We start from the raw sequence: 24,398 nt of genomic DNA on the forward strand, positions 1-24,398 counted from the left end.
GTACATACACACATACAAGCATGCATCCATACATATACACATATACATGTGTGTATAAATATTTGAATAGACTTGCTTTCCTTTGCAATCCTATGTATTTTATTATATGCATTTAAAAACACGATTCTCAGAGCTCCACTGCTTCATCACACTGCCAAATGGGCCCATGACACAAAACCAGCTAAAACCCCTAGTTAAGGTAACCAAGGCCAGGGGTGTGCTGGAGCCAGCTCAGACAAGCTCACAAGGGGTTGGTTGTTAAATTTCCATCAGCAGCATTTACAACTGAGAACTCCCCAAAGGGCCACAGATCAGGGCTTGATGTGGACTATTGATTGGCCAGCCTTAAGAGGGTCACGGAGAAAATGTTAATAACACAGATTAAACTTAAAAGTGTGTCCTACGGTACGTTTTGTCTCCTAGACCCTCCCCCCCAAGTTCTTGAACATTCATTAGCTCCCTAGGACCAAACTTCTCAGGGATACACAGACAGATGACTGTCAAACACCATTTTTGTGACTGAAGAAAGACACAATCTGGAGCACACAAAATAAGACCCACCTTGGGCAAAATAGTGAAGAAGGAAAACACATCTTTGGCGCCCTTTCCCAGGACACTGGCCCATTGGGGCCATCTCTGCTGACCCTTTGTCAGACCCCACTCTGCTCTGGGTGTGCTGGTGATTAAGGGCAATTAATAGGCCTGAAAGGGAAGAGGCCTCCATCCAGGGATGCTCTGGATCCCATCAAACTTGCTGCCACTTTTTCTTACTTTTAAAAGCTATTTTAGCACTAGGAATTTTACTAGAAGACAAAAGAACAGAATAGAAGTCCAGATCCAGGAACTGCACACTTCTTAACCCTAATCAGTGGTGAATTAGCCGGGAGCATCCTGAAAATTGGGAAGTCATGTTTGGAAACTTTGGGGGAATTTCCGACACCTTCTGCCCTGTCCCGATAGATCATCCCAAACCAATGGTAAGGTCAGTTTCCCCCACTTTAACCTGCCCTAATCCTGTAATTAACCCAGTTATTCTTCTCACCTCATAGCTAGTGGTGAAAAATATTCAATTTGAAGATGGAAGAATGATCCCTGCTTCTAAATACTTCTCAAAGGGGGAAACATGTGTGGTAGAACTCACCGATGAGGAAAAGAAAGTGGCCCAAGAAATCAAGGTGAACGTCTAACTCTGTATCTGAATTCTGTCACACCTCGCTCTTGGGGCAGACGTGATAAGGCTGGTGTGGAAGCTGCCCTCGGTTCCTATGTTGCTGCTTTTTAAAATGTTCTTTCCTCACGTGACTGTTCCCGTTCTTGCGTAGGCTATCTGGGCAGGAATTCTGAGCAACGTTTCTACCGTTGAGGACTCCACAGACTTCTTTAAATCTGGGGCAAGCTCAATGGATGTTGTCAGGTAATACCACACCCACCGTTTGACATTTTCTACTAACCATTCATATCAGTGGCACTTAAATCAGTTCATCATTTTTCCTTTGCCTTAGTCACACACGCATTTGTTTCCTTCCTCTCCTGTTGTCCTGGCCTGTTTTCCCTTGGTCCCTGCTGCTTGCCTCTCCTTTTTTAAATTTAGCCTCACATTCATTTCTTTAACTGGTTTAATCACCTACAAGAAAGATACCATACATTGAAAAGTCCTGAAGTCAGACATGTTAGAAATTTGGGGATTTCCTGTACAATTTTTGGCCAACATGGCGATAGACAAATGGAGAGAGATGAATTTAGAGAGAAGGATGCATAGAGACATGGGTGGGTAAATGGATAGATGGAGCATTTATTAAACATTCACTATGTGTCAGGCACTGTAACACGTTCTGGGACTATAGATATAAGCAAATAAATGGGCTCCAGCCTCCAAAATCTTATGTTCTAATATAAATGTGGGGAGCATGCTGAGGAGATTTGAAGTTTTGTAGAGGCCAGGGCCCTGGCAACAAGCTCACAGTTGATTCTGACTTGGACTGTGAAGCCAGAATGCCTTATTCCCACCCCAAAAAACCATGCCCAGTGAAATAAACTTGGGATGATGGTGACCAGACAAGTTGTAACATCATCCTGCCCTCAAATTCCTCTGGAGCACACATGAAATACACCACGCTCCACTGTTGTGCAGCCAAGGCTACTCACAGAGGAAGGCCTAGGCAAGCCGAGGGCTAGTCAGGCACGGAACCAGATATGAGGTAAGAAATTTGAAATGGGGCTGGTGGTCTGAACGTCAGCCATTCAAAATATCAGTGGAAACAGAGGCCAAAGGGCCTAAGCAGAAATTCAGGGCCAGTGCAGCGTCAACTCTCCCTTAACAAGCAGTTCTAATGTGTGTGAAGCTGGAAGATGGCAGGTTCCACGAGGTCCCACCGTGTGGAGTGTAGGAGCCAAGTAGTAAGGTGTGTACTGAGCAGGTTCAGAGCCAAGAAAGACCCAGCCTGGCCCTTCCAAGCTTAAAAATTCTAAACAGGAGAAGGAGACTTGGTCTATAGCCAATCCTTCGTGTCTTTGGGAAAGATGATTTTGATTAACATTGTCATATCCAAAAAGGTGAGCTCAAGGCAAGGTAAGGGTAATTTTGTGACCTATTAACCTCATTACATCATTTACAGGGTGCCAGTTCCTTGCCTGTGATTCACACACAACCCCAAAGTGGTAAAACATATAGGGAGGAGCAATAGAGGGGAGGCCGGCAGACCTGGGTTAGAGCCACCATTGTGCCCCTCACCAACTCTGGGACTGGATTCATTCCCATTGACACGGCAGCCATACAAATTAATGTTGCTTTTGATTTAAGGCTGGTCGAACAGATCCGACAGAAATGTGGTGGGCTTCAGCTGCAGAACGAAGACGTGTACATGGCCACCAAGTTTGGAGACTTCATCCAGAAGGTTGTGAGGAAACTTCGGGGCGAGGATGAAGAGGAAGAGCTGGTCGTGGACTATGTAAGTCGTCTCCCCGCCCCGTGTTCCCGAGCTGAACACTGAGTATTAGAGGGGTTCTGTTAGCCGAGCAGAAGGAAGTACGGTGATCGTTATCTTTGGGCATATGAAAGGCCATCCTGTTGGGAGAAGTAGGAGCAACGAGTAGGAGGTACAGAGAGGCAGATTCCTTTGGGGGGATCCCCAAGAATTAGAGTGGGATGAGCCGTCCTCAGTTACTCCAGCTAGGTTTGGAAGCAAAACCTGGATGATCGCTCCCCTCCAGGACGGTGAAAGAGGGTCTCGGAGTCAGGTACAAGGTGGATTTGGTGGCCTCTGGGGTCCCTTCCCGCTCTGACGTGCTATGGTTCTGTGAAATGTGGCAAACGGTATTGGCTCCAAGGGAATGGCCTAGGAAGAGGGGCCATGTTTGGACCCACCGTAGCACAGTCCAGACTCATCTTTCTCCATCTCCCTAAATCAGAGCTGTCAGTTGCATGACCGTGGGCCACATACATACAGCCCACAACACTCCAAACCAGGTTAAAATGTAATTGGGAGATAATTAACAAAATGAATGAAAATACAGTAAAACATAGATGATATTACATTTTGAAATAGGCAGCTTGCAGGGATCCTCGTGTACGGGTTAATGGCCTCCGTTTCTATTTGAGGTTGACGCCACTGCCCTAAACACAGTGGGAACATTGAATGGGAAAGTAATGTTTACTGGAGGGTGGGATCTGCTGCCGGCGTTAGGCTGAAAGACCCTGAAACTACACACCAATCTCCCCACTCCTTTTATGTCTCCCACGGAAAGCACCCTGGAAATAGCAGAAGGAAAGAAAAATCTGAGACCAAGGGAGGAAGAGAAGGCTGGAAAAAGAGGGAAAGGGACTTTAGGAGAGGGGCCTGGGATTCATGAAAAATCAATCGGTGTTAAAGGAACTTTGGATTTCAGAACTCAAAACTAGTCCAAATTGTGGGTGCACAAGACGCGCGGCCACCAGAGGGCGCTGTTTCCATGCTTTAGGGTTTGATTCATTCATTCCAAAGCTAGAAGCCCGGTCTGACTTAAGTTGGACAGATGAGGAAACTGAGGTCTGGAGGGGGCAGGAGACTTGGACTACGTCATACAACCAGGCAAGGACAGACCCAGCTTCCTCATCTATAAAATGAGAAGGTTGGCCCGGATGATCTCTGAACCCACGTCCAACTCTCAATCCTGTGACCTGTGTATGACTCCAGGTCCAGATTCTTTTCCATGATACCATGCTCCTTTATAACCTGGGAAAGAAAAAAAGAAACCCACAGCCTCTTCAGAATAGGAAGGGCCTCACTTTAAGTACTCTGAGAGCATAAGTTTAGAGCTGGAAGGGACCTGGGGGTCAGTCAGTGGTCCAGTCTAACCCCCTCATTTTTTCAGGTGAGTAAAATGAAGTTTAGTGACTTGGTCAAGGTCACACAGGTATTAAGGGGCAGCGCCAGGATTAGAACTTGGATTCTTAACACATAGCCACACCAAGTACCTGGAGGCCCTCATCAGTTCCTCATCTTCCTTGAGGACCTGTCTTTGATGACCCTGATTGACTGGCACTGATCAAACACGCAGTAGAGATTGGACAATATGGACCAAGCTTCCCTCCCAGCACTTACATAGGGTTTCCCTCGGCAGCTGCTGTTTCTATATTGAATAGGAAAGGATGCACATCTGTTGAAACTTCTGATCTGGGCTTTTCTCAGGTTTCAAAAGACGTCAATAACATGACGCTGAAAATGCCTTATCAGTGTTTCATCAACGGGCAGTTTGTGGATGCGGAAGATGGACAGACGTATGACACCATCAACCCAACCGACGGATCCGTAAGTCGTTGTTCTGGGATGTGCACGTCAGGTTTGTGGGTAACCATGAAACGGGCCTCAGAGCCACTGCGAGGACTCCATCTATGCCATCTCCTTACCTAAGGACAGAGCTGCATTTAGTAAGTGCCACTAAATAACTCCGGGTGTTTACCTTGAGAAGAAAAACGATGGAATGGTTTGTACGGGGAAAAGCAAACAGGTCAGTCTGGCAGGACCTGGGCCTATGGAATGCTGGGCCTGGAAAAGGCAGGTGGGAGCCGAGCTGTGAAAGGCTCCATAGGCTAAACACAGGGGAAAGTATGTTCTGTTGTCCTAGAAACACTAGGAAGCACCTGGAGTTTACTGAGCCCGAGAATGAAAAGGTCAGTCAGTCAGTCAGTCAGCAAACATTTATTAAGCATCTTTTATAGGAAGGCAGGGAGCCTCTTTTGTCTTTTTGTATCCCCAGAGCTTAGGAAAGCACCTGACACCTGGTGTTACTGTGGGGTCATTCCAGTCCTGTCTGACTCTCCATGACCCCATTTGGGGTTTTCTTGGAAGACACACTGGAGTGGTTTGCCATTTCATTCTCTAGCTCATTTCACAGATAGGGAAACTGAGGCAGGCAGCGTTAAGTGACTTGCCCAGGATCACACAGTTAGTAAATGTCTGGGGCCGGATTTGAACTCAGGAAGATGAGTCTTCCTGACTCCAGGCCTAGCACTCTGTGCACTGTGGTGCCACCAAGCTGTACCACCATCGTAGGCACTTAATTAAGGTGTATTAGCTGACTGTACTACCTGATTGCTGGGCACTATACTAAGTGCTGGGGATAAAAAAGAAGGGGAAAAACAGTCCTGGCTCCCAAGGACTTCACAGTCTCGTGGAGGGGATGGCATCAAACCCCGGTGCACAAAGGAGCTACAGACGAGACAAAGCGGAGACGACCCAGAAGGACACTAAGATTAAGGGGATTGGGGAAGGCTCCTGGTGGAAGGCAGGCCTTTAGAGGTGATGGAGGCGAGGAGGGAGAGCGTTCCAGGCCGGGAATGCCCCAGTGTCATGGGTAAAGAGCAGTAAGGACGCCATCACTGGGTGGTGGAACAGAGAGGGGAGACTGGGAAGGTCGGCAGGCCCTAAAAGCCAAACAGAGGCTTTTGGACTTGATGCTGGGAATCCTCCAGGGCCTCTGCAGCGCCTCGTCACAGTCAGAGCCACGCTGTAGGAAGGTCATTTTGGCAGCCGAGCCCCGGAGATGGCCAGGAGTGGGGAGAGACCAGAGACGAGGAGGCCAGCCAGAGGCGGTTGCAGTGAGATGGGAAGGGTTACCCCTGTACTGGAGGAAGATGGCTTTGGCAGCTGTATGGAGGTTAGATTGGCGTGGGGAGAGACTGGAGGCCAGCGAGACACCAAGTGGGGGGCGTTGCAATAGCCAAGGCGAGAAGCAATGGGGGCCTGACCTCGGGGGGTGACGGAGGAGAGGAAAGGGCAGCAAGGCAGGCCATGATGAGGCATGACAAGGTCTGGCGATAGACCAGACACGGGCAATGGGGAAAAGGAGAGCTGAGGATGTCCCTGTGGTGGTGAACCCGGGAGACTGGAAAGGAGGAACTGCTCTCAGCAAAAAAGAGAAAATGAGGAAGAACGGTGGTTTCAGAGGTAGAGGTAACGAGCTTCCTCCTTTACACAGAAGGAACCCTAAAGCTCGTAGAGATATTTAAATGAGGTCTCACTGACGGTAAGCAGCCAAAGCAGCGTCCACCCCCAGGCCCGACCTCCCAGGTCAGGGTTCCATCCGTCAGCAGTCCCCGGCCCCTCCAGGGAGCTTCTGAGAAAGGCCCACCGGAGGCCCGCAGGACCCGCGTCCTGATCGCACAAAGAATCTCCGCTTCCCCCCAGAACCGAAGTGGCCTCCCACCATGTTCCTGGTCCAACGTGGTGTAAAGGGAGAAGTGACCATATCACTCAGGGGTCTTCATGTTTGGAGCTGCTGAGCTTTGCTTTTCTGAAAGAGTGGTGGGATAAGAAAATGAACTGGATTTGATCCAACCTTAGTAACGACATACATGCTGTTAACATAAACGAATACTGTTATCAAATCAATAAGCACATTTAAAATGACTATTAACTTTCACAAGACACTCTTGTAGACACTGGAAATATTCAGAAGATCAAACCTTTCGGACTGTAATAATTTGATAACTTCTCTTACAACTAATCTGCTTTCATTGTCTTAAAATAGACCATATGTAAAGTATCTTATGCTTCGGTGGCTGATGTTGACAAAGCAGTAGCGGCTGCTAAAGATGCCTTTGAAAATGGCGAATGGGGAAGAATGAATGCCAGAGAAAGGGGAAGACTGATGTACAGGTGTGTTTAAGAAAACAATGACAAAAAACTACATATCTGCTCTCTGCCTTTGGGCTACTGGCTAAGATTTTTTTTTCTTTTAAATCCCTCCAGAATATCTGTGTGTCATTTAGATATGAGGAGTGAATGACTCTCCCTCCCTCCCTCCCTCTCTCTCTTTCTCTCTCTCTCTCCCTCCCTCCCCCCTCCCTCCTTCCCTCCCTCTCTCTCTGTCTCTCTCTATTATGGACATTATCCCATTACTTGTGGAATTACCTGTGGAACATCACAGTTTGCTAAGAAAGCTTTCTGCTTAGGTCTGCACCACACAACATGCCTTGGGTGGGAGATGAAGTTTGGGTAGAAAGGCTGGGAAGGAAGGGGGAGGTGGGCAGCAAGGAGTGCCCAACATTTTCCACAGAGAAACAGGAAGGGTCAGGTATGAGTTCATCAGTCCTGAAGCTGAGTGCCCATCCCCAGGCAGATCTCACCATGCCACAGAGCTTTTGGAGGATGGCAACTTCCCTTCTCCTCCCCCCATCCCAATTCTGGTTAGGGTTGGGGCTAGGAGCCCCAGAGGACAGAAGAGGGGAAAGTAGGAATGGACGGGACACCAAAGACACACACTTGGCTTACTTCCCGGGTTTGCCTGAGGCTAACCCAACACCCCTGTGTCGATCTTATCACGTTTGTCTGAACATGGGTTACCCTGAGAAGGTACTAAATGAGATCTTAATGAAAGGGAAAAATCAGGTATGTATTGAAGAATAAATTAATTAAAACGAACACAGTAAACAAGCGTTTATCAAGTACCCACTGTGTGCCTGGTGCTGGGAATACAAAGAAAGCCAAAAAATAGTCTCTGCTCACTCCCTTCTGTTAAAATAATGACCCATATTACAATCAGCAGCTTGCCTTTCACAAAACATTAACCTCACAACATTCCTATGAAGTGGGCAGTATAAATATCATTATCTCCATTTTATAGGAGAGGAAACTGAGCTCAGGTCATGACTTGCCCCAGATGTCACAAAGCTAAGGGAGTAAACTTCTGAGTCAGGACTGAGACCCAGGTCCAATGGCTGTCGAGCTGCTCCTTCACTCTCAGAAACATGGATCTGGGTCTGGAAGGGATCCCAGAGTCACTCCCCCCATCTTAGAGACGAGGACACTGAGTCCTAGACAGGGAGGAAGTGAGAGCCACCATTCAAACCTCCTTCTAATGGCTCCGAATCCAGCAGTTTCCTCCAGACCATGCTGCCCTTTCAAAGATATTTTATTCACTTGTTGCTGTTCACCTGTTCTCTTTGCCTAATCACTTTTACTGTGATTTCTTTACCAAGAGTGGGAGTGTAGGCAGAACACAGGGTTTGCACAAATAAACTCTGAGGGGGGAAATATGCCTGTATTTGAACCAAAATGGTCTAAGGAAACCGTCTTGAGACCTAGATGCCCACCTCGCTCTGATGTGATAAATACACATAAATATAATAAATGCTGCGGTATCATTTTCCTCAGTAGAATGCTCATTCCTGTATGTTCTTGGAAGAATAAATTGTCACTGGCTTGCCTGTGGTCTTGGTGTGAAACTTTCTATACAGTTACAGCCAAGTTCACATTTACAATTTAATTTTATATAATTGGTAGGTTTGTATTTATCTGGTTTCACAGAGCCATTATCAGTAGCTGTTAATCTATAAACGTGATGTGTGTGTTTGTGTTTGTGTGAGGGAGAGAGAGAGAGAGGGGGAGGGAGAATGAGGGGCTCAGCCCCGCTTTGTCCCTGGCCCTGTGTCTCGCAGACTTGCAGACTTGATGGAAGAAAACCAGGAAGAGCTGGCGACCATCGAGGCCATTGACTCGGGGGCCGTGTACACCTTGGCCCTGAAGACCCACATCGGCATGTCTGTGCAGACGTTCCGATACTTTGCAGGCTGGTGTGACAAAATCCAGGCAAGCTAATGTTCATTTGTCTTGGCATCTGGGCCCTCCCAGAAACGCGCTCCTGAGTGTCTGGGCACCCTGGTGGTGGTTGTCAGCACGGTGCGTGGTGGCGGGCAGCAGGAGCGTGTGAGGGTGCCCCTTTGGCCGGGCTGGCTGAGGTCAGGTCACGGTCCCTGATTTTATCACTCCTGTCCATTATGATCTTCAGGAAGCAGAATTTAACTGCTTCATGGCAATAAGCAGATGGGAGGCTAGAGGTGGACTTTTCTAGAAAGTGGAATCCATGTCCTTGCACTAGGATCAAATCTCCATTTTTTTCTTCTAGGGTTCTACAATCCCGATTAACCAAGCCCGCCCAAACCGTAATCTGACCTTCACCAAGAAAGAACCTCTAGGGTGAGGGGAGCCTTCTTCTGTGACTTGTATAGGTGGGCTGTCCAGCGAGAGCCGGTACTGAGTGACTGAGTGCTTTGTATTTTTCCTCCGTAGTGTCTGTGCAATTATCATTCCCTGGAATTATCCCCTGATGATGCTGGCATGGAAGAGCGCGGCATGTCTGGCGGCAGGCAACACCTTGGTGCTCAAGCCAGCGCAGGTAACATAAGAAAGCCTGAGGTAGGGGCAGCCAGGTGGCACGGTGGCACAGCCCTGGAGGCAGGAGGACCTGAGTTCAGATCTGGCCTCAGACACTTGACACTTGCTGTATGACCCTGGGCAAGTCACTTAACCACAATTGCCTCACCAAAAACCAAAAAGAAAAAAGAAAGAAAGAAAGAAAGAAAGAAAAGAAAGGCTGAGGTTCAGCAAATAGGCTCATCTCCTAAACAACACGCATTCTTCGTCCATTTAGTGTTTCCCTGTTTAGGGAGCTCATCTAAAATAGCTCCAGTGATTAGGAGTCTCTGAATAATAACAGCTGACATTTATATGGTGCCTGCTACAGGCCAAGCGCTTCACAACTGTTATCACATTGGATCCTCACAACAGCCCTGGGAGGCGGGTCTTCTTTCCCCCATTTTACAGTTGAGGAAACTGAGGCAAACAGGTTAAGTGACTTGCCCAGGATCACACGGCTAATAAGTATTTGAGGTCAGATTTGAATCCAGGTCTTCTAGACTCCAGGCCCTCAGTCATGTAGTTTTCTTTGTGTGACTGAGTGTCTCAGCTAATCCTCAAACTGCTGAAACCTGAAGATCAGATTTTGCATATCCAGGTACCCCAGGATCTCTCAGATCTGTGCCTTTTCCTTTTATAAAGCATGTGTAGCACCCCCTCACGCTCATACTGACAGCTTGGTAATCAGTAAATATTTATTAGGCGCCCAGTGTGTGCCAGGTTCCCTAAGGGGAGAGTACTGCTATGAAAATGGTTGTGACCTTGCAGGATTCCTGAAAGAGGCTTAGAGACCCCCAGGAGTCCTTCGACCAAACTTTGAGAACCTCTGGCTTTGGAGCCCAGAAAGACCCGAGTTCAAATCCTCCTCTTGATACCTACTGACTGTGTGACCCTGGGCAAGTCACTTAACTTCTCTCTGCCTCAGTTTCCTCATCTGTAAAATGGTGATAATGATAGCACATGCCTCCTCCCAGGGCTGTCCTGAGGATAAAATGAGACAATACTTGCCAAGTGCCTTGCAAACCCTGATGTGATATATAAATTTTATTATTATTATCATCATCATTATCGTCAACTCTTACTATAGTAGGAAAAACTGCTGGGTTGGAAGGTGTGCCCCAGCTCTGTTTTTTGGCTTTGAATCTTAATGTCTCTGTGACCTCGTGCAAGTTACTTGACCTCTCCACCTCAGTCTCCTAATCTGCAAAATGGGGGTGATAATCCTTGGACTAGACTAGCACCGCACCAGTTTGTGATGGAGTTTTGTTTGTATTTTAAATAAACGTTAAAGTGCTGTGTGAAGGTCACCCATTCTTACTGTCACCTTCATGCCATTAGACAAGTCTTTTCTCCTCCCTCGGCTCGGTAAGACCAATCGTTGGACCCGCTGACCTTTCAGGGCCCTTCTGCCTCCAGATCCGGGACCTAAGCCCCCAGACAGATATGAACTGAGAAGGCAGCCTTGCTGGGGCTGACAAAATCTCCTTGTGCCGTTGTTTTGGTCCCTCTGAATCGTGTGGCTGAGCCCTGAGGCACTCAGCTTGGGGTGGTCTAAAGAGCAGGACTGTCACGGCCTCATTGGACTCATTTTCCTTCAGGTTACACCCCTGACTGCCTTGAAGTTTGCAGAGCTCACTGCCAAGGCCGGCTTTCCCAAGGGAGTGGTCAACATCATTCCTGGTTCAGGTAAAACCCACTTTCCTGAGTCGTTTTGCCAGTGGGGTCTGTGGGTTCCACGTGTAACCCCGCAGAGCAATCCCAAGTGGGAATGTTGGACTGGAGAAGGGCCCCCCTGCTGTGGGAGTGCTCAGTGTTGCCCTCACAGTAGGTGATGAAAGAAGCCAAAGAAATTAAAACCACAAGACTTAGATACAAGCACAGTTTACTCATTAACCCCTACAGAAATGCCTCAGAACTGGGGGAGCTGGTTGTTAAATTTTCAGCATGAGCATTTACACCTCATAAATCAGCAGCTACAGCCTGGGGGTTGATGTATAGTTTTGTTAGTTGTCTAGCCTTAAGCAAGTGATGGAGGAAATGTTAATAAGGCAAATTAAACTTAAAAGTGCGTCCTCAAGGGCACTTTTTTTTCCCTTGGAGAGCCAGTTATTAAACATTTCAGATTTTTACTAGTGCAGAATTCATACCAAGACAAGAAGAAAATCCCTTCAGTTTGTAGCATAATAAACATGCCTCCCTTAATGTTAAGACTTCGATGATCACTTTAACTATGAAACTCAAACTGATGGTTATTGCTCACTTCTCCCTGTGATGGGAAATCAAGAGCTCTTCCCTTTTCCACTTTTCCAGAGAAAAAGAGAATTTCTTTTCTCTAAAGGAACAAACAGCCAGTCGGGCTTGTTTGCTCTGAGCAGCAGGGCCTGCCATTTTGGTATTATATTAAATCGTAACGCATTGTAAACTGCCTAGTGTCCCACGATGATGAGCTCAGTGCTAAGATCTTGGCCTCTGTTCCAAGGCAAGCTGTTCCTAGAAGCTGATATTTTTGTAAAAACAAAAAAGCAGAAAAACCCACATCTACATCTAATGTAATTTGAGAGGTTAAAGTTCAAAGTCACCATCACAGAATGGAGATTGTTCATTCAAGGTACATGATATTTGACAGAATATATTCATAGGGGATAGGCAGCGAGGCTCGGTGGATAGAGTACTGACCCTGGAGTCAGGAAAACCCGAGTTCAAATCTGGCTTCAGACACTTACTAGCTGTGTGACCCTGGGCAAGTCACCTAATCTGTTTGTCATTTCCTTCTCCAGTAGATCAAGGCAAACTACTCCAGTGTATTTGCCAAGAAAACCCTATGGCCCACGGGGTCATGAAAAGTCAGACACTGACTTGAATGACTGAACAACAAATTCACAGGGGCTGGGGATAGGGATAGGGACTGGACCCAGGATTTCACTTGTATAAGGAACTACTGGGTGAAGAAACCTCCTCCCTCTATCTATGCAGGCAGCACTTTCCAAAGCTGCAGTTTATAGAGATGCCAGGGGCCTAGAGAGGGTGAGTGAGTTTCCTTGGGTTACAGAGCTAATATGAGGCAAAGGCAAGACCTGAACTCAGGTCTTCCCAGCTTTCTTGGGCACTACAACATGCTGTACACTACAAAGGCCGTGGCCAGGTGTCCTGACTTTTGTCTTGCCACTGGACTTTGATGACTCTGGAGGAGAAAATGAGGCCGATGACTTTGCACAGCTCTGCTTCGCTTAAATTCAGTTCACATGCAAGTCAAAACATCACTCCCGATGTCTTCAGCCCTCTTCGAGAATGAAGGATGGACAACACTTTTTAATAAATGGATTCTAGGTCTCTAGGACCCTCACCAGCCCGGTCACCCTTCTCTGGACCTGCTTCAGTTTGGAAATGCCCTGCTTTGAGCTTGAGGCAAGAATTTGATCTAAATGCAAAATGGAAAAGAAAATAACCCCATTTAGAAATACTTTTGGGGGTAGAATAGTCCAGAAAAATTATAAAAAGGTTCCATATCTAACAAAAAGCTTGTCATTTCAGGCAACCAGGTTCTGGGTATGTTCTCCTCCTTTTATTTTTTGCCTTGTAGAAAAAAATTTTTAGTTCAAGTTTACCAGATTTAACTTTATTTACATTTCGATTCAAAAATTTCGATTTCACTCAGATCTCCCTTTACCTTAACTAGAATTTAAGAATGATTTTATAATTTAGGTTTTGTTCACCATCTTGCAGGTGGCTTAGCTGGACAGCGCCTATCTGAACACCCAGATATTCGCAAACTTGGCTTCACCGGTTCCACGGCAATTGGCAAACAGATCATGAAGAGGTAGGATGCCCAACTGGCAGGAATGTTGTCTGTCTTCAGAGCGAATTAAACTTTCCCCTTTGGCTCGTGTAGCTTGGGTGGGAGGGAGAGCCTCGCTGGTCCCTTGGCATGCTGGAAACCCTGTCAGTTATCAGATGCCCAGCAGACAGTGCCAAACTGCTCCTTCATGTACTGCATGCCCAGGGTGCCTCTAGTAAATCCTTTTTTTTTTTTAACAACTAAGACCCAAAGTGCCACCCTCCACACAAATTCTGTCTGTATAGGGCTCCTGGAAAAAACCCTTTTCTTAGACCACTCAAACCAGACTCTGCTGTTCACTCCAGGTCAGCGTGGTCAATCCATAGTTACTTATATCCTATGGGCTTCCCACTTCTCAGTATCCCCCACTAAATCTTCTGGAGTTCAGAGAGGGAGTATATTTCTCTTTTCATCTCCTCCCTTCTAACCAGCTAGATCAGGTTATACAATCTCCCTGGGCTCTTTCTTTAATAAGGTCTCCAAAAGAGAGGGTCCAAGAATAGAAGCAGTACCTCCTTCCTGTGGCTTTCAGTGCGGTGGGCTGCGACTCAGAGGGAGAGGGGACAGCCCCTCAATACACCTTCATACTCAGTGACTTCAGTGCCAAGGTGGACCCAGAGGAGGAGGGAAAAGGCGCATTGGAAAGTGTGGTTCAGGGCTAAGGAATAAGCGGCCAAAGCCTTGGACCGCAGGCGTTCAGGGCCTTGGGAGCGAAGCTCTCGGATCTGTGCCGGTGCACATGGCCTTTGTCACACCAGTCATCCCCAAGCTTTAGCTATCAGTTGCTGTCAGGTAGTTACCCCGTCCCCCAACAGCTAAACTAAGGGATGAGATGGAAGAAGAATCTGGTCAGTATGAAATGCTTATTTTTCCCCTGTCTTTTCCCAAAGCTGTGCCGTGAGTAACTTGAAGAAAGTTTCCCTTGAGCTTGGTGGCAAGTCCCCCCTGATCATTTTCAGTGACTGTGAACTGGACAAAGCTGTGAGAATGGTAAGAGGGGATGGATGCTAATCCACCTGCCATCTAGTGTGCCTCCTCATCAATTGCATTTCAAGGGCTTAACGTGACACGTGCTTTCCGCTGGGTGGGAGTAAAAGACTCTTCTGTTCTTGTAAGTTTTCAAAAAATGGTTTTCCAATCTGAGGATATAATTTGCCCTTGCTAAACTTGCATATAAATCTGTAGCAATGGGATTTGGAAGCAATTAGTACAGTACTTAGTTTACCCACAGGGAGCATTTATCCAGAGGCTTGGAGAATACTGCTTTCCTAGGGAGAAGGCACGATGTTGAATTAGTAAGGTGTGTACTCTGCCTTCATAGAAATAGGCTTGGTTCTTTAGAAAGAGAGGCAAATCAAAGCTTTATAGGTTGTGCTGGAGCACAGGTTCTGAACTAGCCTTCTTTTTACCCCTGGGAGGGTCTGGGCAATTCTCTGCTATTCCAGCCCCGAGTAACCTTTTGATCAAATCAGGCAAATGTGCCAATCCATCCCTACCTTGGTGTCTTGACTGGCCAATATGGCTGGGGGTCTGTGTTCCAGATTAGGGAAGTCTTAACAGTTGAGGAAGGTTGAAGGTTGATTTAAGTGGGGCCAATAATGCAGTAAATCCAGAAATATGTCATTTATACATATTGTTGATAGGTATGTGTACTTATCATAATCCTTGTTGATATGTCTCTGCTCACTTCTGGGTTGCATAACTATATACTCAAGGGACTCCCTGAGAAGCAGGAACAGTATTGAAGAGGTAAAAGATGGCAAAAGGGTGAGAAGGGAGAGAAGTTTGTCACCTTGTCACACACTGCTCACAGGGAAGTGTTTTTTTAACAGAGTGCAAATGTTCATTAAATAAACAACCATTCTCGGAATTACTCATGATAAATGAACGTAAGATCAATATAGGAAACATAACTCTGAATTAAGAAGGTTCCAGTGTTGTATGGTCTTTGCTGACTATCAGAAATCTAAAATTTAAATAGATTTGGGGGCAAGATATAGTATACCTTTAAAAAGTCATGCCTGCCCTCAAATGATTCACAATGCAAACCAGACAAGACAGAGTCAGAAGGACTAAACCCATCACAGTTTTGCATCAGCACACAACAGGTCAAGGAATCAAACATTTTCTTTTATTTAGTCTAGGAAGTCTTCCTGGAGGAAGTATACTGAAAACTGAATTTTAACACCTGGGTGAAGCCTTGAGTAGTGCCATATTTGAAAATCTTGCCATCATGGGCAACTTTTACCTTAAGCATATTAGGAGACATCAACTTGAAATCAGAATCAGAATTCTCCCCAGTTTTTCTTTCTAAACTCACATGGCTTAAAAAGCACCAAGTCATTTACATAATTTGTTGCACTGTGTATCTTAATATTTCAAGGATTCATATTTCATTCATATGAGGTTTTCTGTGGATGCAAAACTCAGCCTCTCCAAACTTTAACAAATGGTTATCTGAATTTATAGTTACCAAAAACAATATTAGAAGTGCTAATGAGCAAAAGGGGAAAAGGAAGGAAGGGAAAAACGTAACTCTAAATATAACTCGTGTCAGGGCATGAATAAATAGCCTAATGTAGTTTCCAGGCCCCAGTCTAATTAATAGCTAGCCCAATGACTGTGGTGTAAGCAGAGAAATACCTAGCAGATTCCCACATATAGCTTCGAGGAAGCATCTTGAGTTTAAAAAAGGCCTTTCTTTTCTTTTTTCAAAGGGCATGGGAGCTGTGTATTTCAACAAGGGAGAGAACTGTATTGCAGCGGGCCGGTTATTTGTAGAAGAATCCATTCATGATGAATTTGTGAGACGAGTGGTGAGACATCCTAACTGTTCTGTGAATTCAACAGGAATGTCATTAACCCAGGCTAAACATCCCCACATCTCGTAAGTGTCTGAGGCTAGATCTGAACTCAGGAAGATGAGTCTTCTTGCCTCTAAGCCAGTCACTCTATGCACTATAGCGCCACCTAGTGCCCTATCCCCAAATCTATCAAACATTCTTGGCATTGCACAATTTGGAGTTCTTTTGACATACTGGTCACCCTTCTCTGGATGCATTCCAGTTTATTAAAGCCATCTTTAAAATGTGGTGCTCAGATTGAAAAAAAAATCCAAGCTATGGTCTGACCAAGATAGAGTGCAACTGAACCACCATGTTCCTCCTTCCAGACACCAGACTTCTAATATGAAGCCTGTGATCGTAATAGGGTAGGGTTTGTTTTGTTTTGTTTGGCAGCCACCTCCATTGAGCCATATTTGAGCTTCTCATCTGTTAAAACTCGGGCAGCTAGGTGGCACAGTGGACAGAGCACCAGCCCTGGAGTCAGGAGGACCTGAGTTCAAATCCACCCTCAGACACTTGACACTCACTAGCTGTGTGACCCTGGGCAAGTCACTTAACCCCACTGCCTAGCCAAAAAAAAGAAAAAGAAAAAGAAAAAAAACCACACGTTCCTTTTCACATGAACTCTTATTATTCAGCTATGTTTCCCTTATCTTATAGTTGTATATTATTTTTTTTAACCAAATACTCCAGGTCAGTAACACAAGTGGTTCTCCAATATAAGAGAGCAATTGGAAAATATTTTTTTTTAACAACCAGAAATTAAGAACCTTAGAGAGATCTTAAAATTCCGCCAGGTCCAACACCTTTATTCTACATTTGATGAGATAAGTGGTCAAAGCTTTTCACCTTTTTAGTTCAGTGTGACCCACTGAAGGCTATGATGGTGTCAACCAGGTGTCATGTAAAAGACAGAGAGGCAGCCAGGTGGCATAGAGGATTGGATGCTGGGCCTGAAGCTAGGAAGACCTGAGTTCAAATATGGCCTCAGACACTTAACCTAGCTGAGTGACCCTGTTTTCCTCACTTTCCTCATCTATAAAATGGGGATAACAATAGCAATTACCTTCCAGAGTTTTGAGAATGAGATAAAATGATTATAAAGCTCTTACCACACTTCCTAGCACATAATAAGCACTATATAAATGTTAACTATTATTATTATTTTAAATTTTCAGCATTGAGGTGTATGCTAGACCTAAACATATTTTTACCACGTAGCCTGGTGGAAATGCACTTTTGTTGGTGTCTTGTGTTGGTAAAAAAAAAAAAAAAAAACAATAGCTTGTTCATCTTAAAAGCTTGAAGTTCAGAGGAACTAACACAGCTTGTGTTTTATAAATTGTAAATTATGTTTGATTAAGTGTGGGTGATCTACAGGTAGAAGAAATAAAAAAGATGAAAATCGGCGACCCCCTGGACAGATCCACCGATCACGGCCCCCAGAATCACAAGGCCCATTTGGACAAGCTTCTACAATACTGTGAAATAGGGGTGAAAGAAGGAGCCACTCTGGTGTACGGAGGAAGACGAGTCCCCAGGCCTGGTAATAACAACCTGGTGCCTCCTTGTCTTTAGTGATAGGCCAGATTTTTAGAGCGTCTTCTTTTTTCCTAAATGTGAAATGGACGTGGACATTTAATCACAGCCATGTCACACCTGGGCCAAAAAGTATGGGCTCATGGTATAAAGGAAAAGGAAAACCAGATTCTTGACTTGATTTCTCAGCTCTGTGCTCTCATCTCTTGGCCACGTCACTTAATGTCTTCGAGATACAGTTTTCATAATCTTTTTTTTTTTAATGGGGGGAATGATACTTATCCCACCCATCCTAGAAGCTTGTTGTGAGACTCGAATAAAACAATCCATGTGAGTCTGTAAAACACTAGGTAAACATAAAGAACAGAGGTTTCGAATTGGAAAGTACTCTAGACATGCAGCCCAACCTCCTTATTTTTATGGATCAGAAAATTGAGCCTCAGACTGGGTGAGTGATCCAAAGTAACTCAGGTCATACAGAGTAGAACTAGGGTCAAGCCCAGTTTCTGAATCCAGGGGTCCTTCTACTCCCTGACTGTCAACAACTTGTAACTGCCGTGTAACATCCATACAACCTGATCTGGGGCATTCTGGAATTTCATCTTGAGACTTACTACCTGGGAAAAATAAAAGTTCTGTTCACCAAAATAAGGCCTGTGTCCTGGGAGATAGAACCGGTCCAATATCTTTGTGATGGACTGGAAAACATAAATATGACATTGCCACCCACTCGGGCATTGATTAAGAGGTGCCAGGCGCTGGAGTAGGGACTGAGGGTGCAAACACAGGCAAAAAGAAAGACAGTCCCTGCTCTCAGGGAGGGGAGACAGCACAAAGTAGGGGTGGGTTTAGGAAAGTACAGAAAGTCAGGAGCACAGCAAGGAAGAGAGTGAAGGTTGTTGGTCAACCTGGGCCCCTCCTCAAAATGGCAGCCCTAGGAGGTGCTTATCAGTGGGAAAGGGGGGGCCCGTATGGCAGGAAGAGATTGCAGGAAGGGAAAGCTGTAGGGGTGGATGGTGTTATCGTCCAGGGTGAGGAGGCCCCCAGCACTGAGGGAGATTCCTAGGTGAGACTACAGCTGGGACATTATATTGAAATGGTTTTTTAAAAAATAAAAAGGCAAGATATGTATTTTTATGACCCCTACTATATTTAAATGGGAAGAAAATAAATTGAGAATTACTAGGGCCATATTGATAATTATATATCTCTTTTTCTGGATTAGGCTTTTTTATGGAGCCAACTGTGTTCACAGATGTTGAAGACCACATGTACCTTGCCAAAGAGGAGTCTTTTGGGCCTATTATGGTCATTTCTAAATTTAAAAATGGGTATGTTTGCTGTTTTCAATTAAATTTAGATTTTAATTCGATTTTTTTGCCACAGTATTATTCACGCACAGCAATTTATGCGGCATAGGCTTCTACTATCGAGCATGACAGTGGCCTTGAATTACTGAGGGTTGCTGGAGGAAATCAGACCATGGTGACTGTGGCAGCCACAGACTTGGGCCTTCTGACCTCCCCCAGACCCTGACTTCTGCAGGGAATTCGTCATCACCACATCAACGATCCCAGACTCTCTGTTCTCCTTAAACCTCCGCCCCAATGTCACTCCCATTCCCCTTTCCTTTTCACCACACGACCGTGCCTCCTACTTTACTGAACAGATCAAGGACGTCTGATGTGAGCTCCGTCACCCCTCCTCCTCCTCCACGCCCCAAAAGCTCTGTCTCTACCTGCCCCGGTCTCCTCCTTCCCTCTCCTCATCCTCCGCTGGATGAGCGGTCCTCCATCCCAGAGCTGTGCCCTTGATCCCATCTCTTCCTGTCTCCCAGGATCCCTCCTCTCTTTTGTGTCCCATCTCTCCTCTCTGCTCTCAAGAAGCTCAGGTCTCACCCCGTGCCCCAGACACCCCGGCCTGGATCTTCCTCACCTCATCATCCCTCCTCTTTTCTGCCAAACTCCCACTCTCTCTGCTTCCTCTCTCACCACTCACTCCTCAGTCTCTCTGTAATCCGGTGTCTAGCCTCGCCACCCTACCGTCACTGCTCTTGCCCAAATCAGTAATGACTTATTGCCAAAGTCAAGGTCCTTTCTTCAGGCCTCATGCTCCTTGGACTTTTGGCAGCACTGGTGTTCCCAACCACCCTTGTCCTTGGATTCCCAGGTTTCTCTTGCTTCACTTTCTGCCTCCTGGCCCGGCTTCTCTTCCTCCTCTCAGCTCCTGAATGTGGCTCCTCCCCAAGGCTCTAACTTTGGCCTTTTCTGTCTTCTCACTGCTCCTCTCTCTTTCCCTGGCTTTGTTGACCGCCACATCCAGCGGTCAGCTGGATGCCCTGCCAGGCTGTCCCGCCATCCCCTCACACGCCCTGTCCTCAAAACTGGCCAAAGGCTGCATCGCCATTCTCGCCGTTACCATCGGGCCCTCTCTTCTCCTTTACCTCCTACTTCCGACTAGTTTTCAAGTCCTGGTTGGCCTAGCTCTGCAGTCTCTCCTGTAGTTGTGTTCTCCTTTGTATCCCTACTGCTACCAGCCTAGTTCCGGTCTTCATTACGGTTCTTCTGGACTCTTCTAATGTCCTGCTTGGTTCCTCTATCTCTGTTGCTGTTTAGTCATTTTCAGTTGTGTCTGACTCTTTGTGATCCCATTAGGGGTTTTCTTGGCAAAGATACTGAAGTGGTTTGACCTTTCCTTCTCTAGCCCATTTTACAGATGAGGAAACTGAGGCAAAGAGGGTTAAGTGATTTGCCCAGGGTCACACAGGTGCAGTATCTGAGGCGAGGTTTGAACTCAGGTCTTCCCAACTTCAGGCCTGGCGCTTTCCATGCCACCTAACTGTGCTTTTCTATCTCTAGACCCTCCTTTCTACCACTGACCCGTCCTCCTGCTCTAAAACCTTCAGGGACTTCCCATGACTTCCTGAGGAAGATACGAACTCCATAACCTGATATTCAAAGCTCTCCACAAATTGGACCCTGCTGAGCTTTCCCTTCTTACCACTTTCTGCTTCCTTTTCTATATTCTACATTTCAGTCAGACTCAATTATGATCCTTTCCGTGAATTAGATCTGCCCTTTGCCATCTCTGTGCCTTTGTGGATGTCTATCTCCTGCTTAGAATAATCTCCCTATTTAAATGCAGCCCTTCCTCTAAAACCCAGCTCACCCGTAACCCTTTCCATAAGTGACCTCTGCCTCCTTCATTCAGTCCCTCTTCCATGGAGACATCTCATCCCCTCTAGGTCCTTACAGGTAGAGGTGACCTGATCTTCCACGGAAAGTGAACAGGCCATTTTGTCTGAAGTGGAGGTTTCATAGAGAGGAACAATGAGACAGAATCTCCCTCACGGGGTTGTTGTGAGGAAAGTGTTTACTTAAGTGATAAATACCACTGATAGTCTTATTAAGTTGGGGCCCAGATTTTCAATGACCTTGAATGCATGGGAGTTGACCTGAGTGGAAGTCCCACCTCCAACACCTCCAGATAACCCTTAAGCCCTTAATGCCCCATGTAGCTTTCTGAGACTGGAAATTAAAACCCAGGTGCCAACCTGCATTGCCAGAGGGAGTCTGTTGATCTCAAAGCTCCCAGTAGCAATGAAATCTCAGGTATAGTCTCTGTCCCTTGAATACCTTGTGACCACGGTAGAAATACTTTCCTGGTTTATACTGCATGAAATAGCTTGCGGAAAACATTTAAGAGGATGAAGTCAAGTGTGTGTGATTATATTCAATGAAGAAAAGTGATCTTTTAAAAAAAATCTTACAGGGATATTGATGGAGTGTTGCAACAAGCAAATAATACAGAGTATGGCCTGGCTTCGGGGGTGTTCACAAGAGACATAAACAAAGCTATGTATGTGAGTGAAAAGCTGGAAGCGGGGACGGTCTTCATTAATACCTACAACAAGACTGATGTGGCAGCCCCATTTGGTGGAGTGAAACAGTCTGGCTTTGGCAAAGACTTGGGTAAGGCTATATTTGTGCTCCTGATCCCTTGTTTAACCTGTCATAGAAGACTCAAAGTCTGTTCTGAGGACATTTAGAGTCATTTGTAAGGGCTTTTGCACCAAGCTAGGAAGCAGCACTGTTGAAAGTCACATGTAGGATTACAGGAACTCTGAAATGACAACTGATTTTTTTAAGCCCAAGGTAAACTTTAAGAGGGATAGATTGTACCTGTTTTAGAGATGGGAAGATTAGAAATATATATATATTTTAAAGTTGGCTCTCAGCTTGTCCTTTGTCAGTTGCATTGTGTTGATTGCCTCATGGGGAAGGTGGAAAAAAAAGAATGGTCATGGACAATGACCAGGCACCAGGGGTAAATATTGATTACCATGTGGAGCTTGCGGTCAAGACGGTCACTGACTGTGAACCAGACTGGCGGGTCACAGTGTTCCACACTCACCTCAGACAGTGCATTAGCAGCTCTTAGGCAGCAGGTACATTTTGTCCAGTGTGCCCTCCACAAAGGGACAGCATGCACTAAACTGAGGGCATTTTGATGCAACCAGAACAGATACCCATGTTTTACTGGGATGGCCACTCCTCCCACAGCACAGATTGTCAGTAAACACCATTAAATTAGTCTTCAGCATAATTTACATTTGTTCTTTCTAACGCCCATTTGCGATTTCAACCATGGATCACTTGTTCTACATTCCACCGGACTGGGGAAGGAAGATTTTCCTCATTCTCGAGATGTGGTTCTTTCTTTTTTTTTTCTTTTTTTTTTTGCGAGGCAATGGGGTGAAGTGACTTGCCCAGGGTCACACAGCTAGTAAGTGTCAAGTGTCCTTGGCCACATTTGAACTCGTCTTCCTGAATCCAGGGCCTGTGGTCTATCCACTGCGCCATTTAGCTACCCCCGATGTATTTCTTTTTTTGAAGTACTTTGTAGACCTTAATGTGCTATGTGATTATGCTCTGAGGATGCTGCTATCACCCATGGTACAGTAAAGATTCCCTAGATTAGTGGAACTTATTGCTTCTCTGATATTCTTTGAGTTCTGTATAATCAGGCTTAGTTATAAGAAAGGAGGATCTTAACAACTTCTTCTCTGTAGAAGGTGAATAATTGGTTGGTTGGATTTCATGGCTTCTAAGGCCTCTCCCAGCTCTAAATCAGTGATCCCAACATCCTAATCTCATGGATCCCCTGACTTTTAAGAACAGCAGCCTAGACCAGGACCTGGTCTTAACCTGGGAGCCTTGAACTTTTTTTTTTTTTAATATTTTGGTAACTATTTCAGTAGAATTGATTTCCTTTGTAATCTTCTGTAATTTTATTTTATGCATTTAAAAACATGATTCTGAGAGGGGGTCAGGCTTCCCCAGACTGACTGCCAAAGGGGTCCAGAATACCAGAAAAGCCAAGAACTCGTGCCCTAGACTGTGACTTGCTAAAGATATCCCCATACAGCCTGAAGTTAGGGATGGAGAGGGGAGAGGAGGAAGAAGCATCTTGTTTCCAAACTGTCCTGGGGCAGCTCTGAAGCCTTCTCTTCCTGCTCTGCCCCGACCCTCTACCATCTTTTTTTTTTTTTTTTAAACACAGCTAATATACAGAAGTACACAGCACCTATCTGAGAGTAAGACAGTATCCATCTTCACTAACTGGTATTCTCCCCTCCAGGCAAAGAGGCTCTCCATGAGTACCTGAAAACAAAGGCAGTCACTCTGGAGTATTAGATCACCACCGGCTCTAGAATTCCTCTAGAGGTAACCTCTGTCACTGTGTTCTCCACCCAGCGCTCGACAAGACTCCTGGGAGTGCTGTTGGAACAAACATAACCAGCAAAAAAAGACAGACGAGATTTCCTATGATTACAGTCCCGTTCACCTGCATGGGTGTGAGCCTGAATATTTTTGAATATTTTTACACTTGATAACTAATTACAGCAATTTTGTTTCTACAAGGTTGTACATTAAACACATTTATAAGGGATTTCAAGTTCTTTGAATTTTAAAAACCAATCCAGCCTTGTTAACTCCTATTCCTTCACAACCTGTGGTACCATAAAACTGTTCACCAATTGACAAAAGTGCCCTTAATATCGCTTTTGTATGATATGTACAGATTGCAGAATCTAATCCGCACACTAAGTTGCTAAAAGTATTTTCTACCTCTTTGGTACTAATGAGCAGTAATAAAGAATGTGAATGGTGATCATATAAACCTAGAAATCAAAGTATCTTTGTTGTGTTGAGCACTCCACGGTTATATCATCTTTTGCCTGGGTATCGTCCTCTGCCATCTTGTAAGATGTCAGGTCCCTGGGGACCAATCATGGGCCTTTCCTGACCCCAAAGTCCTTTCCAAACCCCTTTCATGGCTGATATTTGAGAGAGAATAAACCATTTCCTATCTCCATCATAGGACCCTGAGGGTGGGAGCCCCAGCCAAATGGCATTTCCTAACTACGGCTCCTTCCCAACTGCCTAGGATTGGGGCACCCCTCTCCTGAGGCCAAGAGGCTGCTGCTCTCTCTTCCCAGGT

The 24,398-nt window shown here is 45.7% G+C and overlaps 1 protein-coding gene across 1 annotated transcript in view; it reads left to right on the top strand.

Annotated features, from left to right (window-relative positions):
• The window catches only part of ALDH1L2 (aldehyde dehydrogenase 1 family member L2), a 51,821-nt gene extending 27,744 nt beyond the window's left edge, over nucleotides 1-24,077 (top strand). The window contains exons 8-23 of the mRNA XM_027874177.1: nucleotides 1,050-1,175; nucleotides 1,323-1,414; nucleotides 2,801-2,948; nucleotides 4,668-4,787; nucleotides 7,009-7,136; nucleotides 8,918-9,068; nucleotides 9,385-9,455; nucleotides 9,549-9,654; nucleotides 11,273-11,360; nucleotides 13,398-13,491; nucleotides 14,400-14,499; nucleotides 16,227-16,325; nucleotides 17,736-17,901; nucleotides 19,120-19,225; nucleotides 21,666-21,865; nucleotides 23,535-24,077. Coding sequence (XP_027729978.1) covers nucleotides 1,050-1,175; nucleotides 1,323-1,414; nucleotides 2,801-2,948; nucleotides 4,668-4,787; nucleotides 7,009-7,136; nucleotides 8,918-9,068; nucleotides 9,385-9,455; nucleotides 9,549-9,654; nucleotides 11,273-11,360; nucleotides 13,398-13,491; nucleotides 14,400-14,499; nucleotides 16,227-16,325; nucleotides 17,736-17,901; nucleotides 19,120-19,225; nucleotides 21,666-21,865; nucleotides 23,535-23,590 — 1,851 coding nt within the window. The 3' untranslated portion in view covers nucleotides 23,591-24,077. The remainder of the gene's footprint in view (nucleotides 1-1,049; nucleotides 1,176-1,322; nucleotides 1,415-2,800; nucleotides 2,949-4,667; nucleotides 4,788-7,008; nucleotides 7,137-8,917; nucleotides 9,069-9,384; nucleotides 9,456-9,548; nucleotides 9,655-11,272; nucleotides 11,361-13,397; nucleotides 13,492-14,399; nucleotides 14,500-16,226; nucleotides 16,326-17,735; nucleotides 17,902-19,119; nucleotides 19,226-21,665; nucleotides 21,866-23,534) is intronic.
• Nucleotides 24,078-24,398: the final 321 nt, after the last annotated feature.

Source organism: Vombatus ursinus, unplaced genomic scaffold, assembly GCF_900497805.2.
Source record: "Vombatus ursinus unplaced genomic scaffold, bare-nosed wombat genome assembly UNPS02003292.1, whole genome shotgun sequence".
NCBI lineage: Eukaryota > Metazoa > Chordata > Mammalia > Diprotodontia > Vombatidae > Vombatus > Vombatus ursinus.